At 47.5% G+C, this 15,033-nt stretch overlaps 1 protein-coding gene and 1 long non-coding RNA gene across 10 annotated transcripts in view; one reads left to right on the top strand and one right to left on the bottom strand.

Moving 5' to 3' along the window:
* Positions 1–15,033, bottom strand: part of col27a1b (collagen, type XXVII, alpha 1b) — a 44,944-nt gene that overhangs the window by 1,799 nt on the left and 28,112 nt on the right. Inside the window, exons 27-59 of one of the 9 annotated variants that reach the window (XR_013452099.1) lie at positions 14,847–14,900; positions 14,617–14,670; positions 12,772–12,825; positions 12,354–12,398; positions 11,992–12,036; positions 11,758–11,811; positions 11,007–11,060; positions 10,869–10,922; positions 10,462–10,515; positions 10,328–10,381; positions 9,591–9,698; positions 9,444–9,497; positions 9,191–9,298; positions 9,054–9,107; positions 7,885–7,938; positions 6,935–6,991; positions 6,818–6,854; positions 6,638–6,691; positions 6,499–6,544; positions 6,328–6,381; positions 6,119–6,226; positions 5,913–6,020; positions 4,857–4,964; positions 4,694–4,747; positions 3,049–3,111; positions 2,847–2,900; positions 2,718–2,753; positions 2,227–2,244; positions 2,078–2,113; positions 1,845–1,871; positions 584–634; positions 291–462; positions 86–195 (exon numbers count right to left, since the gene is read on the bottom strand). Coding sequence is in view for 5 of the 9 variants with exons in the window: in XM_078087514.1 (XP_077943640.1) it covers positions 86–195; positions 291–462; positions 584–634; positions 1,845–1,871; positions 2,078–2,113; positions 2,227–2,244; positions 2,718–2,753; positions 2,847–2,900; positions 3,049–3,111; positions 4,694–4,747; positions 4,857–4,964; positions 5,913–6,020; positions 6,119–6,226; positions 6,328–6,381; positions 6,491–6,544; positions 6,638–6,691; positions 6,801–6,854; positions 6,935–6,991; positions 7,885–7,938; positions 9,054–9,107; positions 9,191–9,298; positions 9,444–9,497; positions 9,591–9,698; positions 10,328–10,381; positions 10,462–10,515; positions 10,869–10,922; positions 11,007–11,060; positions 11,758–11,811; positions 11,992–12,036; positions 12,354–12,398; positions 12,772–12,825; positions 14,617–14,670; positions 14,847–14,900 (2,118 nt within the window). In the remaining 4 variants the exon portion in view is untranslated. Of the gene's footprint in view, positions 1–85; positions 196–290; positions 463–583; positions 635–1,844; positions 1,872–2,077; positions 2,114–2,226; positions 2,245–2,717; positions 2,754–2,846; positions 2,901–3,048; positions 3,112–4,693; positions 4,748–4,856; positions 4,965–5,912; positions 6,021–6,118; positions 6,227–6,327; positions 6,382–6,490; positions 6,545–6,637; positions 6,692–6,800; positions 6,855–6,934; positions 6,992–7,884; positions 7,939–9,053; positions 9,108–9,190; positions 9,299–9,443; positions 9,498–9,590; positions 9,699–10,327; positions 10,382–10,461; positions 10,516–10,868; positions 10,923–11,006; positions 11,061–11,757; positions 11,812–11,991; positions 12,037–12,353; positions 12,399–12,771; positions 12,826–14,616; positions 14,671–14,846; positions 14,901–15,033 lie in introns of all 9 variants that reach the window. The other 8 variants (XR_013452100.1, XM_078087514.1, XM_078087515.1 and 5 more) reach the window with 8 other exon arrangements.
* On the top strand, positions 458–1,721 carry LOC144386397 (uncharacterized). Its single transcript, XR_013452106.1, has 2 exons — positions 458–665; positions 963–1,721. It is a non-coding gene; the product is annotated as an uncharacterized LOC144386397 (long non-coding RNA).

Raw genomic sequence — 15,033 nt, 5'->3', positions numbered from 1 at the left:
ATCCATCCCAAACATTAATATCCCAGAGGATATTCTAAGCGATGAGAGTTTACGTTTCTCGCGGCAAACAAGTAGTGATCCGCACCTTGGACACCGTGATGGGCTTCAGACACGTCTGTCCTCCCCCGGTGAAGTTGCACATCACCTCAATGGTGTCAGCAGCACAGCCGAGGTTGGGATCGATCCAGTAGGTCCCTGTCGGGTGGGGGGGGGGGAGCAGGCATTACGTGACGAGAACCCCCACGTGCACCAAGGGGACCCGAGCGCTTTGTGTTTTTGTGTCTCCTCACCGTCGTGCATCCTCTGTTCACAGCTGTGCAGGTCCCGGCAGATGCGCGCGGGGTTGTCGCGGTTACCCAGCGGGTTCTTCAGACTCTGGATCAGAGTGCTGAGATGCTGCAGGGTCTTGAGGATCTCCGTGCCTTGGTCCAACATGAGCAGGTCCGTGCTCTGATGGGTCTGCTTCGGGACATGATTACCTTGTAATTTCCTTTCTGTTTCCACCCATAATTAGATCAGAGGAAGGAAACCCATCGGGAGCCCAGCTGTGATGTGTGTCCGTGACCAGATGCTGGGAACTAACCTCGGGCCGATCGATGAAGACTTGAAAGGCGGCACCAAGAGCCTCGTTTCTCTGCAGGAGCAGAAGAGAGCAAAGCGATGAGGTGACAACACAAATGGGACTTTTCATGACCTGCTGTATATTTTACGTGACATCTGAAATGTACACTTTGCTGTGACTTTCATGACTTGGCATAACTGGTATTTTTGTAACTTTTTATGACGTCCTGTGAAACTGCCGTACCATGATTTACAAATAACGCCATGACATTCTATAATATGATTTTACACATATACTACTACAAGACTTTGGGGAATTTGTGATATAAAATATTTGTCAAATGTTATTTGGTTTTTATGAACCCTCGTAGAAATCTAATCGCAGTTTTATGATGTTTAAGAGACGGATGAATCTTTTTGGAGGAAATCCATGAACAACACTGCTGACTGCCGGCTACTCGATAAGCAGGGGACCAGATGGGGACAGCTGTGATTCACCGCGGGTCCACTAACCAGGCCCCCCCCCCCCCAGCGGTGCATCTGATCTCCTAATGACGGATTCCATTGAACGTACCACGTGTCACAGGAACAGCCGGTGATTCATGTTAATGAATTAATTTAACTTCTAACTGGTAAACCAGAGGCAGAGGAAATTGAATTAAATGAGGGGACCCGTGAAAACGCTTCATTACTGACAGTGGAAAAGTCCAGAGAGGAGATGAACTTTACGTTGTGTAGAACCTCTACAACTCTCTAATATATATTCTCTTGGTTGCCACCGACAACCGGAGGTGGAGAAGACAATTCCAGGTGTGGCTTGTCACTCTCGGGGCAAAAATGATTAAGTGCTGATAACCTTTGACCCCGACGGAACCTGTGAGCAGACTGAGGACATTGGAGCGCATTCAGGCGAATCGGTAGGAGGGAAGAGACAGCGTGTCTCATCATCGGCGTCGCCCTGGTTATTTGTCCTCAGCTGCAGTGGTTTGAATCGGATTCACCAGCCAGTGAATTAAAAAAACTAAATCTAGAGAGTCGTTATGAAATAGTAAACGGGGCCGACGTCATGGAAATTGTGGTATTAAGAGGTTACGGTCTACTTTTAAATGTGAATGAGACAGATGTAGTAAGCTTTTAAATAAAAAATGTGTATTTTTTGACCCAAGTGTTTTTGTCATACATTTCTATTAAACTGTGTTTTTGTGAAGTACTATACATTTGTTTTTTTTTACTTTTCACTATATTTTTACCATTTCATCAACTTACTGGAGAAATATACTTACAAGTAAGAGCGAGGAACTGGGAAGACCCTGAAAAAGAGAAAAGCTTGTATTTTATTCTCCACCTGTACTGCTGTTTGTTAGAAACAGCCATTCAGTCCATTTGTACAGTTTGTATCGTAACGACTTCTATAAATAATATTGTCCACTTTTTTGGGTGGATTCTCATCCAACATGCATGTATGCACAAACGCAGGCAGAAGTGTAGACTGAATGAAAGGGGAGTTTTGACTTACTGGTGGTCCCGGTGGTCCACGAGGGCCACGAAATCCCTGAAAGATTTCAACACGACATTAGCCTTTAAATGATTTGGCGTTTGTAGAAGACGATCGAGTAGTTGATTGATTTGGTTCGAGCACCGAGCCGAGGGACAATAATCACTCACCATTGGTCCTGGCAGCCCCTGCAGGAAACAAAAAACACAAAACATCCGTATTCACTAGTGGACAATCCCACAGAAATAGTTTGAGAGCAGACCAGATATTATTGTACCACGTGCAGTGTAATGCCGTCTTTGTGCCGACCCAATCTGCAGTTTGTTCAACCCTAATTTCCTACAGCAGACCCATCCCTGAATGTCGGCGTTTTCTTTTTTGTAGGACTGAGCTCGTGAAACGGGCCTTTGTGCGAGCGCTCAACAAACCACTTAAAAAGCTTAAGACGCGCACGCGGCCGACATTCATCACGCTGACAGGAATTCCACAGCAGCTAAGTGTCACTGTGAGAGTGTGAGGAACCAACAGCGGAGCCGCGACAGGAAATGAAAAGCGCCGAGGGGCCAAAAAGGAGGCCGAGCGCTGTGCCTTCTCCGTACTGAGCCTCCTAGCCTGTGCTCACAGTGCAGACAAACTGATGCATCAAAACACCCCCACGCACCGTCTCCCCCCGACTTCCTTTGTCACCCACGGCTCCCTGATGGAGAGAAAAGGAGACAGAGGATCACTCCATCACTGCCAAAAAGCAGGGGGAAGATAGACAGATGGGATGAGATATGGAGGTACGTACGGGATGACCGCTGGGGCCAATGATGCCGACGGGGCCCGCGGCCCCCTCCGTTCCCTGTGAAGGAGAGAGGCATGCCGGTTGACTGACGACACATATGATGGAGTGTCCGGCGGAGCGCTGCTTATTTTTCACGGACAGTGTGGAAGTTTGGGGGAGTTCAGTGCACTGAGAGTTTCCAAACTGCCGTTAATCTTCATCTTACCAGCAAGCCACGTGGTCCTTTTGGTCCCTGAATCCCTGCTGGGCCGAGGTCTCCCGGGGGTCCCTAGAAAGGCGGATAAGATATGTTAAGTTTAAAAGGTTAAAACCAGACTGAACATTCAATGACTTTTGTTGACCTCTATGGACAAGAAGCAGGATTTGTTACATTGATGACTTTCTCCGAGGTCATCAAATGGCTACAAACACGTTAATGCTAAAGTAACTGAGGCGTCTGTACCGGTGTCTTTCCTGTTTAAAGACACAGGTAAAATACTCTGATGGCCGTTGGGCCGATTCTAACGTTGGTTGCCAAATAAACTTTACAAAGAGAAAGCGCGTTCCTTTTAAACACAATATCTGTTGGTTTTCCAATGTGATTATTCTGCACACCCATCGAAATGCATTTGAATTCTTTTCAGCTGTTATCAGCTTCTCCATTTCCCGTGGGCAATGTTACAATGGGGATTAAGAGCAGGCTCTAAATTAAGTTTGCATATTAAAATAAGTGCATCCCAGGACACCGACATGCTATTCAGTATGCCAGAAAAACAGATTATTAAGGATGTCCTCCAGCACCCACACATATTTTGCAGTATGCAAGCCAGAGCACTTTTCGAAACTCACGTATTTTTTGTGCTTAAAGAAATCTCTTACTCAATGCCAAACTTGTTTATTCCCCAGCTAATTGTTTTTAAAGAAAACTCCACACGGCTTTTATTTAACAAATTACCCTTCACTGTCACGACGTTACGGTTTGCTTTGCTAAAAGCAGTCCCAGCGCGTTCCCCTCAGGGGGGGGGGGGGTTAGTGACGCCGTCCCGTTCTTTGAGAGCGGCGATCTTCAAAAACGCTCCTTCGGAAGCTGTGTGGTGCAGTGCTCCTGTTTTAGTCTACTGGCAGTGAGGCCATGTTATGACGCACGTTATGACGTAACCTTCTCACACACCAGCAGCTCAACGACACACGTGGGCTTTAATCTGCCATAAAGCTGTCCTAAATAAATGGTTACTTATTGGTACTTCTATCATAATAGAGGAAGAATAAAATAATTCCCGTGTGGAAAAGTTTAATAAGAAACTAGAGTAAACAACTTATTCTCCTATCTGGAATACGGTCGATATTGTTGCACGGCAACCGTTGAACATCACTCCGGGGCTCGACTCCGGGCGCTTTTATCTGGCGGCTTAACTCCAATTACTCATAGTCATTGCTCCGGAGTTAGAGCAATTACAATAAACTCCACTGAACGCTAAGCTCATCTGCTTCAGACGCCTGTTCAACTCCCACAGTAGGAACCCGTCCAAGATCGCCCTCGAGGTTTTGAATTGAAGAGCGAGACTACTGCGGGTAAAGCCCGCTCTGTTTCCTCAGCTGGCAGTAATCTACGGTGCCGCAGTGCTGCGAGTAAAGCTCACGAGGCAGCAGATGTCATCCTGGGGCGTGTTGCCGTGATGCATAACAGCTTTCCTATCAATTTTTCACTCGGGACGAAATAATGTAACGTACCGAAGGACGGATTTTAAAACCTCAAACTCCACAAAAGCACTTCGACCACAACGGGACGTTGGTCCACACATTGTGCACGCCTTTGGGTGGACTTTGGACTTTGTTTAGAATGACCAGGTCCGCTTCGTGTGCGCACGTACCTTTGGTCCAAACAGACCGAGCACCCCTGGAAATCCTCTTTCCCCAGCGTCCCCCTGGAGAGCAGCAGAGAAGAAGAAGAAGAAGAAGTATAATCATCTCCAGCACTGAACAAGCAGTAAAAAGATGCCACGTAAAGTGCTCAATCCATGAACCAGTGCTCACCGGTTGGCCTCCGTGTCCCCGCTCTCCTGGTTGCCCTGGCAATCCCGTCCCGCCAATAGAGCCCCTTTTCCCTGGAGCACCAGTTTGGCCTCGAACGCCCCCCTCACCCTGCAGGGCCAACACACACACACACACACACACATAAACACATGCCAACCCTCCAGCAAGGTGACCTGTAAACAGACACGAGTCCCTCCCTGGCCTGCCGACACTCGTTATTCCATCCGAAGTAGGAAAGCAAACCAGGAAGGACGAACGTCTGCTGAGAGCGGACCCGCTCATCTCAACCGGGCCGCCCCCTTAAAACCTTTACAAGACGCAGTAAAACCAAACTACAGCTCATCTCATAAACAACTGGTCAGATCCAATGAACGTCTGCACGCTGATCACCGACATGTGATCGGATCATAGAGCCGCTCCAGGGTTTCTCACTGTTACGCTTGTGTAACTTTAATGTAACCATGAGCACCAACACAGTGGTGCCTACTCGACACTCATCTTCTGCGATTAACTGCTGCGAAAATGAGCTGCACAGAAAACACGGTGGCGTCGGGAGATTGGAACGCACTCGGAACATGAAGGCGGCGCCTGTGGCGCCCAGGAAGGTCGGCGCGGCAGATCACTGCTGAGTTAATGGCAATTTCCATAACGAAATCAGCTGCATTGTAGAAAAATAAAAAAAGCTTGAGCTTTATTTCAGGACACATGAGTCCATATAAAAAGCTATAAAGACAAATACAACTAAACTGAATGAAAGAGGAGACAACCCTAACCCCCAACCCTAAAACCCTAACCCCCAACCCTAACCCCTAAACCCCAACCCCTAACCCTAAAACCCTAACCCCCTAACCCCCAACCCTAAAACCCTAACCACCAACCCTAACCCCCTAACCCCCAACCCCTAATCCCCTAACCCCCAACCCCTAACCCTAAAACCCTAAAACCCTAACCCCTAACCCCCAACCCTAACCCCCAACCCTAACCCTTTGCGATCACATCTCATGATAGCTTAACATTAAGTTCTTTGTGAATAAGACTTTTTAACCTCATTCCCACCTTTGGTCCAAAGGAGCCTTGACTTCCAGGAAGCCCCGTCTCGCCAGTTGTGCCCCGCTGACCAGGTTTGCCATGTAAGCCCACCTCTCCGTCTTCTCCTTGCTCCCCCTTAACATGGAGGATTCAAGGAATCAACGACGGCGTAACGTCACGCACAGTTTGGTGAACGGCTGGCTGGAAAGGTGAAGCACTGACACCGTCCTCACCTGGACTCCTTTGGTTCCATCTTTGCCGGGCAGTCCGTCCAAGCCGCACAGGCCCTCAAGCCCCTCCCTGCCCGCCACTCCCCGGGGGCCGAGCGGACCCTCCGGACCCTTTGAGAGAACAGAGGTTTACGCCACAGCTCGCGTTGGGTCTTTCATATGGAGCTGCACCGTGGCGTCTGGAGATGAAGTGAGAAATGAACCCAACTCACTGGTGGTCCTTTGGTCCCAGATGAACCTCTCGCCCCAGACTTTCCTTTCTGACCCTGTCAAGAGTTCATGTTCCACACTTCATGGTTCCATGGCAGTAAATGCAGTTCACAGCAATTGAGGTTTTCTAACAACAAATACATGCGACTCTATGTATGTCCTTACTTGTTCACCTTTGGATCCTTTCAGGCCCGGTCGTCCCTTCGGCCCCGGGTGTCCCTAAAATGTTCATTGCTGTTTGAGTCGTTTGCAGAAAGTGACGCAATGTCTTCAAATCCTCCACATTTTCAAAGCTGTGAACGAGACACTTACAGGAAGCCCAGAGGCACCAGCTTCGCCTCGCTTTCCATCCACGCCCGTTAGACCCTGAAACAAAGACGCCTCTGCACGTCAGTGCACAGAAGTCACTTGAATGCAACTGACGCTTTACCTGAGGTCGATAACAATAGTCAGTTTGTTTCTGCATGTCCCTTACAATGTGTCCGTGATCACCTGGCTCTCCTCTCTCTCCTCTGCTCCCAGGAGGACCCTGGGTTCAAACGCAAACAAAGGAATCAGACGACCACTAGCGAAGGACCGGTTTCTGTAAAAAATAAAAAAAAAACTCACTCTGTCACCTCGGGGACCTGCTGGACCTTCGACTCTGCTGTCGTCTCCCTGTTCGCCCTAAACAAGCAATGAAGTCACAGACGCACAACCACAATCAATGGAATCTCCCTCAAACCCGATGATTCGTGTTAAGATCAATGCACATTTGGTTAGAGAGAGTGGAAACACACATTGCACGCTCCCTTTGTGTGAACGGCAGCTCATTACATGAGCTATTAACCATTTCACTGTAATGGTGCCAATGTCCGTTTCAGGGGTTTTATGGATTTCGTTAAACAGGCACCACAGGCGTGAGCGTGATTGCAGTAGTCATGCATGACGCACGTGTCGTATGAAATAAGTAGACGTAAAGCCCGACAGGCATCTAAAGGTAGGAGAATAATTAGTGATGGCCAGCGGCCAAGCACAGCTGACGCCTACCCGGGCGAAAGCAATACACTTTTATTATAGCTGTGAGACAGGTGTGTATTTATCCGCAGCAGGTTCCCCAGGGTCACCCGTCTCACTCGATCGGCGGCCGCGCACTGTGTAACGACCGGTGTGATAGCTTGATACTCATTTAATTACAAAGCAAGCAGAGCCATCATGCTGTAGATGTTGGCAAAGAGAGAATAACACGTCTCCTGCCCAGGGATACAAAATTAGTGTCCTACTAAATTGTTCCATTTTGTGCGGCTTCTGTCAAATAAACACAAATGATGCTGCTGATTTCCCCCAAATCATTATATATGATTATAGAGATTAGACCACTCTGAGCTGATTGGATGTGTCCGAGTTCATATCGGTGATCAAATTAGGGATGACTATTAGGAATAATATTCAACTGTAGAACCAATGTGTTGACCAGCAGAAGACAATGAGCTGCAGGACAGTTTCACAATGCAACCGAGTGTCATTAGGCTCAAAGAACAGAAGGCGATTGAAGAGAGCGAGTGAATGTGGTTATGTACCTTTTCACCTTTAGGCCCAGGAGGTCCCAGGAGGCCCTGCCATCCCCCGTGACCCTGCGACAAGAAAAAGAGTTTGTGACCGTGAGCAGCCGGCTTCCCTCCCGACTCCCCTCCGCGAGGCACCACGTCCCTAACGGAGAGACACACCGAGTCCAGGGGGAGACAAACTTCTGTAAGCTGAAAACGCACACCGCTGTCGCCAATCAACGCTTCATCTCATGTTGCCGTGGGCGACGCAGGTTGAAGATCCGTCAGGCAAGGCGTTGTTATATGTGTCATGTGTCTTAACCAGAATGCATCATACACAGATTTTATTTTCTCTCTCTTATCCAAAAGAAAAATGTTAAAAAATTAAAAAGCTTCCCCAGCGCACTCTGCTGATCTTCAGATAAGGAGAAGTACATTCATGCCGCTTGCTAGGAATCGACAACGCACTCGCTTTGTGCCGTGTCCTCTGTTTAACACCTGCGTCCTTGTGTGGCGTCCACAGGACACGACACGTCCCTTTCTGCCGTCTGGTCATCAAGCTACCGCCTCATTGCCTCCATCTAAAATGCCATTAATCAAGATACGGTGTCTTATTTCACTCTGCTTTACACGGAATCACGAGAACGGAGTTTATTTCTGTTGGAAAACGTCAGATCCTCGGAGTGAGGGGGAGGAACAGAACCCCAGAGAACCGGATTCAACTTGCGATTCATCAGCACCAGAAGAACACGGGCGGTGAACCGTCGGCGGGGGTCAATATTATCATTCAACGCTGCAGGAAATATTCACCGGCATGAAACACCTTCAGAAAATCAATCCAAGCTTTTGAGCTTAGAATTTCTCTGTGGGAAATGTAGAAATAACCCAAAGAAAAAAAAATCCCACACACACTAAATCGACCCCTCTGAATACAACGGAGACGTCTCTTCATCAGGTGTTGAACTTGTTGGTTTGTCATGACGGTATGAAAGCATTATGATACATCAATCCAACACTTTAAACACTTAATACACCTCGTAATCACTTTTCAAGCACGATCACGGAGATTTATTACGTTTTCATGGAGCCAAATAAATTACAACCACATTCATGAGACACGATAATGTATTAAAAGACTTTTTGTTGTCTGGAGCCGGCTTGGCCTCTTTAGTTTTATAACATCACTGCATCACTGCTCTTACCTGGTAACCCGATAGGCCTCCATCCCCCTGTTGGCCCATTCTCCCCGGGGCACCCTGGGCAAATATACATACATATATCCTGTATATGAATACACAACAACCGAGCAAGTCCATGAAACTCTCTGTGGATGCCTCACCCCCGGCCCGATGGTTCCTCTCGCTCCCTTCAGGCCAACACACCCCGTCCCCCCCTGCTCACCCGCCGGCCCCGACTCACCCAGGGGACCTTGGAGACCGTCGCTCCCCTAGAGAGGGAATGTCAACGACAGACTCATGGAGGGGACTGTCGGTTTGCCGCCACAGCCGAGAACCAATCAACAACGGAGCAGGTCAACAGACATCCCAGAACCAAAGGTGGATTCAGCCGCCTAAGCGAGGCGACGGACAAACCTTTTCTCCCGGTTTTCCTCGTTCACCAACAACGCCGGGTTTACCTTCCTGACCCTGTAGATCAAACGGGGTTGTAAGTGGACAACGAGAGCCGTCTCTCCACGGGGGGGAGGAATAAATTGCAGAGGCGGCCACCGAGACGCTCACCCTGACGCCGACCAATCCGGGAGGCCCGGCGGCTCCGTCGTCTCCTCGCAGACCCATTTCGCCCCGTTCGCCTCCAGCGCCTTCCTGACCAGCATCGCCCTGGTCGCCCTGGGATACAACACGTATTACACACACACAGTTTAATTCGATTAAATAATTCATATACAATAAACACGAAAAACATGACATGCTGTGTGTTTGCCTTTAGGTTTTTCTTGTTATTTACTTTACTGACCCAAATGTTATTGCAAAAGACTTATTGAGAGACAAATATGGTTTATCTGTGAGGCAACCGATGTTGCAGGCGCGCAATACAACAGGCTTTTGCTATATGGTTAAGACTCACACAGAATAACAAATAGCATCACTTCCAGCAGGGGTGTCTTGATCTTTTTCTACTTTCCCTCTCTTCATTTTAGCTTTCTGACACAATACTTTAGCAGGCTTTGGCGCTCCTGAAATAGCCCCGCTATCGGTTTTCACTAAGCGTCGACACAATGCAGCTCCAGCTGCACGAAGGCCAAACATCCCACAAACAACGGTCACCTTGGCCGAGGCACAAAAAGCTGCCACGGTGAACTGGAGAGTTCCCTGGGTTCACGGACCCGGGATTGAAGAGAGAATTAATCCGCGTTGACGTCAACGACAGGAATTTGACAGCCGGGCCGAAGTTTTCTTCCTTTGCTGTTGGCCGCAGCAGTGAGAGCCTATCAGTCGAGTTTTATTTGTAAACTTACCTTGGCTCCATCAGGTCCACTTAGTCCGGCCTCTCCATCAACGCCTGCCTCACCCTGACGGACACACCATACAAATATCATGGTTATACTATTATATATATATATATGAACTCTGAATGAAGCGGGCTCCTTACTCTCTGGCCAATCAGACCCGGCTCCCCGAGGTTTCCTGTTGGGCCGACGTCGCCCTGCCAGCAGGAGAAGCACCGAGGTCATGACACTGGTGATGTTTTGGCATCTCGTGATGTATAAAACATACGCGGTCGACCACCGCGGTCGATTCTCTTCAGTACGTTTTGATTACAGAAATAAATAAACGGCAGAACACCTTTTAGTCTCACTGCCGTCCGTGAACAGTAAGATATTCAGCTTATCGGCAGTTAACTCTCCCCTACTTCCCTCACAACCATTAACAAGGACAATCATTTCCGTGTGAAATCAAATTAATGGCTGTTCTTCTTTCTTGAGGGGGGGAGGTGTGAGGCACTGAATTAATCGCGTAGAACGGCAGAGCCCCCCCCCCCCCCCCCCTCATCTTCACCTTGTCTCCCGGTTCGCCGGGCAGTCCGCTGTCTCCGGCCCTCCCCAGCGGCCCCTGTCAAAAAAACAGTGACAGCCTTTATTTAGCGCTGTGGAAGTCAGTCGCCGCCCTACAGCCGCCGGCGTGATCAGTTCTCACCCACGGACCCGTCGGCCCGAGCGGCCCGAGCGCTCCCGGCGGCCCCGCTGCTCCCTGCGGCGACAAAGCAGAGGCACCGGTAAAAAGATCAAGAGGGCTTTCTCGTCTTGGGCGAACGCCTCTGAACGTGAGAGTGAAGACGGCGGGAAGAAGAAGCGGAGAAGACGCTTGTTTGGAGGGATGAATGAACAGTCCAAAGCTGCTGTAATGGAAACAGGCCTGCTGCTGAGACCAGAACCCTCCGACAAAGAAGCTCTCCAGGGAGGGAATGGTCTTAATCAAATAGTAGCACGGAATCAAAAGGTGACAATTTCATGCAACGGGTGAGAAGAAGAGTTCACAGCGGGTGCAGGAGGGGCCACATGCAGATGATGCAAATGTCACGGTGTAGAAGTAAAATAAGTAAAATAGTAAAAATATAGGGATTTACAGAATGGTATGCCATGAAAACTGAATTCATAGTAGTCCATATGAAGAAAATCTAAAAATAAAAAACATAGTATAGCATGAAAAAAGAATGAGTCAGAGTAGCAGTCCATAAAAAAAACATCCTAAATGTCAAAAGATAGTATTAATTAAAAAAATGACGTCAAGTCATAGAAGGTCACAGTACCTTCTATGACTTGTGTGCTACAATGTGCTTTACGCTAAATGTCACAGCATTGCATCGCATGAATGACAAGAACTCCATTAAAACACAGAAATATAGCATTTAGATTGCATGGAACATACGAACAAATATTAAACTCACCGGCTCTCCTGCGATTCCTTTGGCCCCCGGAGGTCCAGAGGGGCCTTGGACACCCTGGAAAGAGTTGCGGGGTTCATGACGCACACAACCACGCTATTGTTATCGGCAGACACGATGCATCGCTGCGATGGCCACCAGAGTAGACGTGGCCACCAGTAGCAGCCTCACTTGTCCACTCACTGCCCCCCCGAAATGAATCCACCTGAAAAACCGGTGTTAGCCCAAATCACTTACTGGAAATCCCTTTGGCCCCGCTTCACCCGGCGCGCCGAGCTTTCCCTGCAGCAAAGTGACACAAAGGGGAAAATGAGTTCTCCGCGTCCAACCGATGGAGGGTTAAGGAGGCGTGACGGCCCACCGGCAGCTTAGTTCACCCGCTCCTCCCGCTGCCTGATGAATGACTTGAACTGATCAAGAGGTGAGAAGTAGCGAGATACCTTTTTCTAGCGTGGGGATTTCTATTTCATTTATGTTACTTTATTTGTCCAATATCTACTTCTACCCCACCACTTTGGTCTGGCTCCTACATAAGCGTTGATGATAATAATAAATAACATAATGACAACAATAATGATAACAACGGTGGGCTTTCTTACTTCATACCCGGGGAGGCCCAATCTTCCTGGTGGTCCGTCGGAGCCCTGCAAAGAAAACCAACGGAGTAAACCGAGCTCTCCTTAAAAAAAACGGTTAAAATGTTCCCGACTACCAGCACCATCAATAATTGAGTCCTCTTTGATTTAAGCTTCTGATAAAGCTAAAAAAAGATTAAACTAAAAGAATCTTCAGATTTAAAAATAGTTATTAACTACAGTCCACTGGAAAAGCTGCTTGTAAAAGTTCTACCGATTTTTTTTCCCAGCGTCTGTTACAGAAATTAGCGCTATTTTGTTTTTATCCGAGCTCGATTTGAGGTGTCTAATTAGCGAGCTGAAGAACAGGCAGTTTTGGCGCTCAAACACCATCAAAAGAAAAGAGCAATGAACGGTTTCATCAACCGGACCACGTGCTCACCTTTACTCCAGTGGAGCCCTTGGCCCCCGGCGGCCCATCAGGACCCCTCGGGCCCTACGTAAAGAAAAAGGAGTTTGTCATTGACAAATAACTGGGGAAAACGTGGCCTTTTTAAGGCGTCACAGGTTGTGGCTGTTTCCCACTCTGTCCGCATCTTTCCACGCTCAGCGGCTCCGCCTGCACACTGGGCTTATTGTGAGGCGCCTCGGGGAAAAGGTCAATAATCCGGGAGCTGATTCATCCTTGCCTTTAAAACTGGAGCAAACTATTGGCTGTCAGAAAACATTACAGGACTGAATGTGTCGGTTTGTGTCAGCGTCTGTGTTTGAGGAGCAGAATGCTGCTATATGAGGCGTTGGTTCCCCTGCTGCCTGCTAATAACATTGGAAAAGACCTTTGTTGAGAATATCAATCAATTTGAATAAGCTGTGTGATCATTAAAAGCATCTTACATGAATAAAGCTGACCTTGTCAGGTCTGTTTCTGCCTTCAATTACTGTTTGAGACATTAAAAATACATTTAATTTGATACTGAGCGACAATTAAACATCAGAGTTGATAACTTGACATCACCTTTCCAGGGTTATTTGGCTGAACACTAATCAAGATTGTTGGTGCTCGGGAAGCGATCGGTGTTATTGGCACTCAAAGAAAACATCTAATTTTCGGATCGAAAAACACATGACTAATTAAGATTGACACGTTTTACAGCGCAGCCATTTATCATCCATTTCTGAATGAGGAACATGACTTGTTTGCATTTCAGAGATCTGCATCACAATTAAACTCAATTTGAATGTGCAGAATCCACAGGACACGCTGCTCCGGTGTGACTGACGTACGACTTGAAGCCCTCCATGTGGAATCTAAAAGAGCGTAACAAGGTCTGAGGGAGAAGCAACACGCATCCTCCAAGTCGCTGTCACTTCGTTTCTCCATTCATCTACATTCCTAAAAGAAGTGAGATGACTTCATTTAATTTAGTTTATTAATTCTAATTTAAAACACCCATCTTTAATATCCATGTCCTGAGGAGTGAAGATTGGACCTTTAGGCACAGCAAAAGGTTGTAATTGTTTTTTTCCCCACCTTTCTTGTTGATGGGGAATTAATCAGAGGCTGGAATTCAATTGACCTGGTGGTAATTCTATTTCCCAAAGCCTTGATGTAATGTTCAGCTGTTACGGCTATAAAATGTTACACTCGTGACTGCTTGTGATGTCGGGGGGAGCCGTGTAAAACCAATCAGGACGAAATGCTTTAATTATACCACTTATTCATGTTTGATCAATTATTCATTCAGTCCAATGAGCCTGCTGTGCAACCATGGGCGATTTTGTCCAAATTAGGAAACTCAATTACGGAAAAAGCCAGCGAACACTGAAATCATCCTGAGGTGGCAGACACAGCAACACACACACACAAACGTCCAGACAATCCAGGGATTTACGTTTGGACATCACAAACGTGCCTCACAAAAACATCCTCAAGCTGTACTTGGTTAGTCATTTATATTCTTTGGGGAAGGTTGCTAAGCAATCCTCACTTTTGCCTTTTTGATTTTTATTATTATCATTATTATAATTCTGCTTTGTGCTCATATATGGTCTCTTCAGTCGAGGTGAACATCCCTTCTTATGTCACCTACTGTAATGTTACGCAGTTCTTATTCCATCGATGGTAAATACACTACTTATGTGGTTGTTGTGCAGAAAAAGAAGTAATGCAACTTTTTCTTCGGGTGAAAGACCTGACAGCGAATGCAAGAGTGAAGAAACCATCTATGATGCTGATGTTTAGCGGGAATACGTTTGAGCACGCTAACAAGTGATTTCAGTGACTTACACCGCTGCCTTTGGTTCCTCTGATCCCGATGGATCCAGGTGAACCGGGGGGCCCCTGAATGTGTGGGACAAAAATATTCCTTGAGTTAGACCGCAGGAACCTATTCAAACTAAGACGCAAGGCAAATTCATTCCCATCGTCACTGCGTTTCTACCCGTGACCTCGAGTGTGACTTCACAGAGGTTTGAGTTCAGTGCACGAGAAGCTGCGGCATGTTAGCCGTGACTTACCGGGATCCCTTGCAGTCCAGGTGGTCCCGCCTCCCCAGGTACTCCGGTGTGACCCTGGTGTGAACATTGCTCAAATGATATCCACTGTATGCGATTCATCAAATAAATCACACATTATTTCTTCATTGTTTTGCGTGGACGGCCTTTTAGATGAGTAACATCGCATATCTCAGCCCCCATCCCTTAC

Source organism: Gasterosteus aculeatus, chromosome 13 (genome assembly GCF_964276395.1).
Source record: "Gasterosteus aculeatus chromosome 13, fGasAcu3.hap1.1, whole genome shotgun sequence".
Lineage (NCBI taxonomy): Eukaryota > Metazoa > Chordata > Actinopteri > Perciformes > Gasterosteidae > Gasterosteus > Gasterosteus aculeatus.
This window is presented reverse-complemented; position numbering and strand designations above follow the sequence as displayed.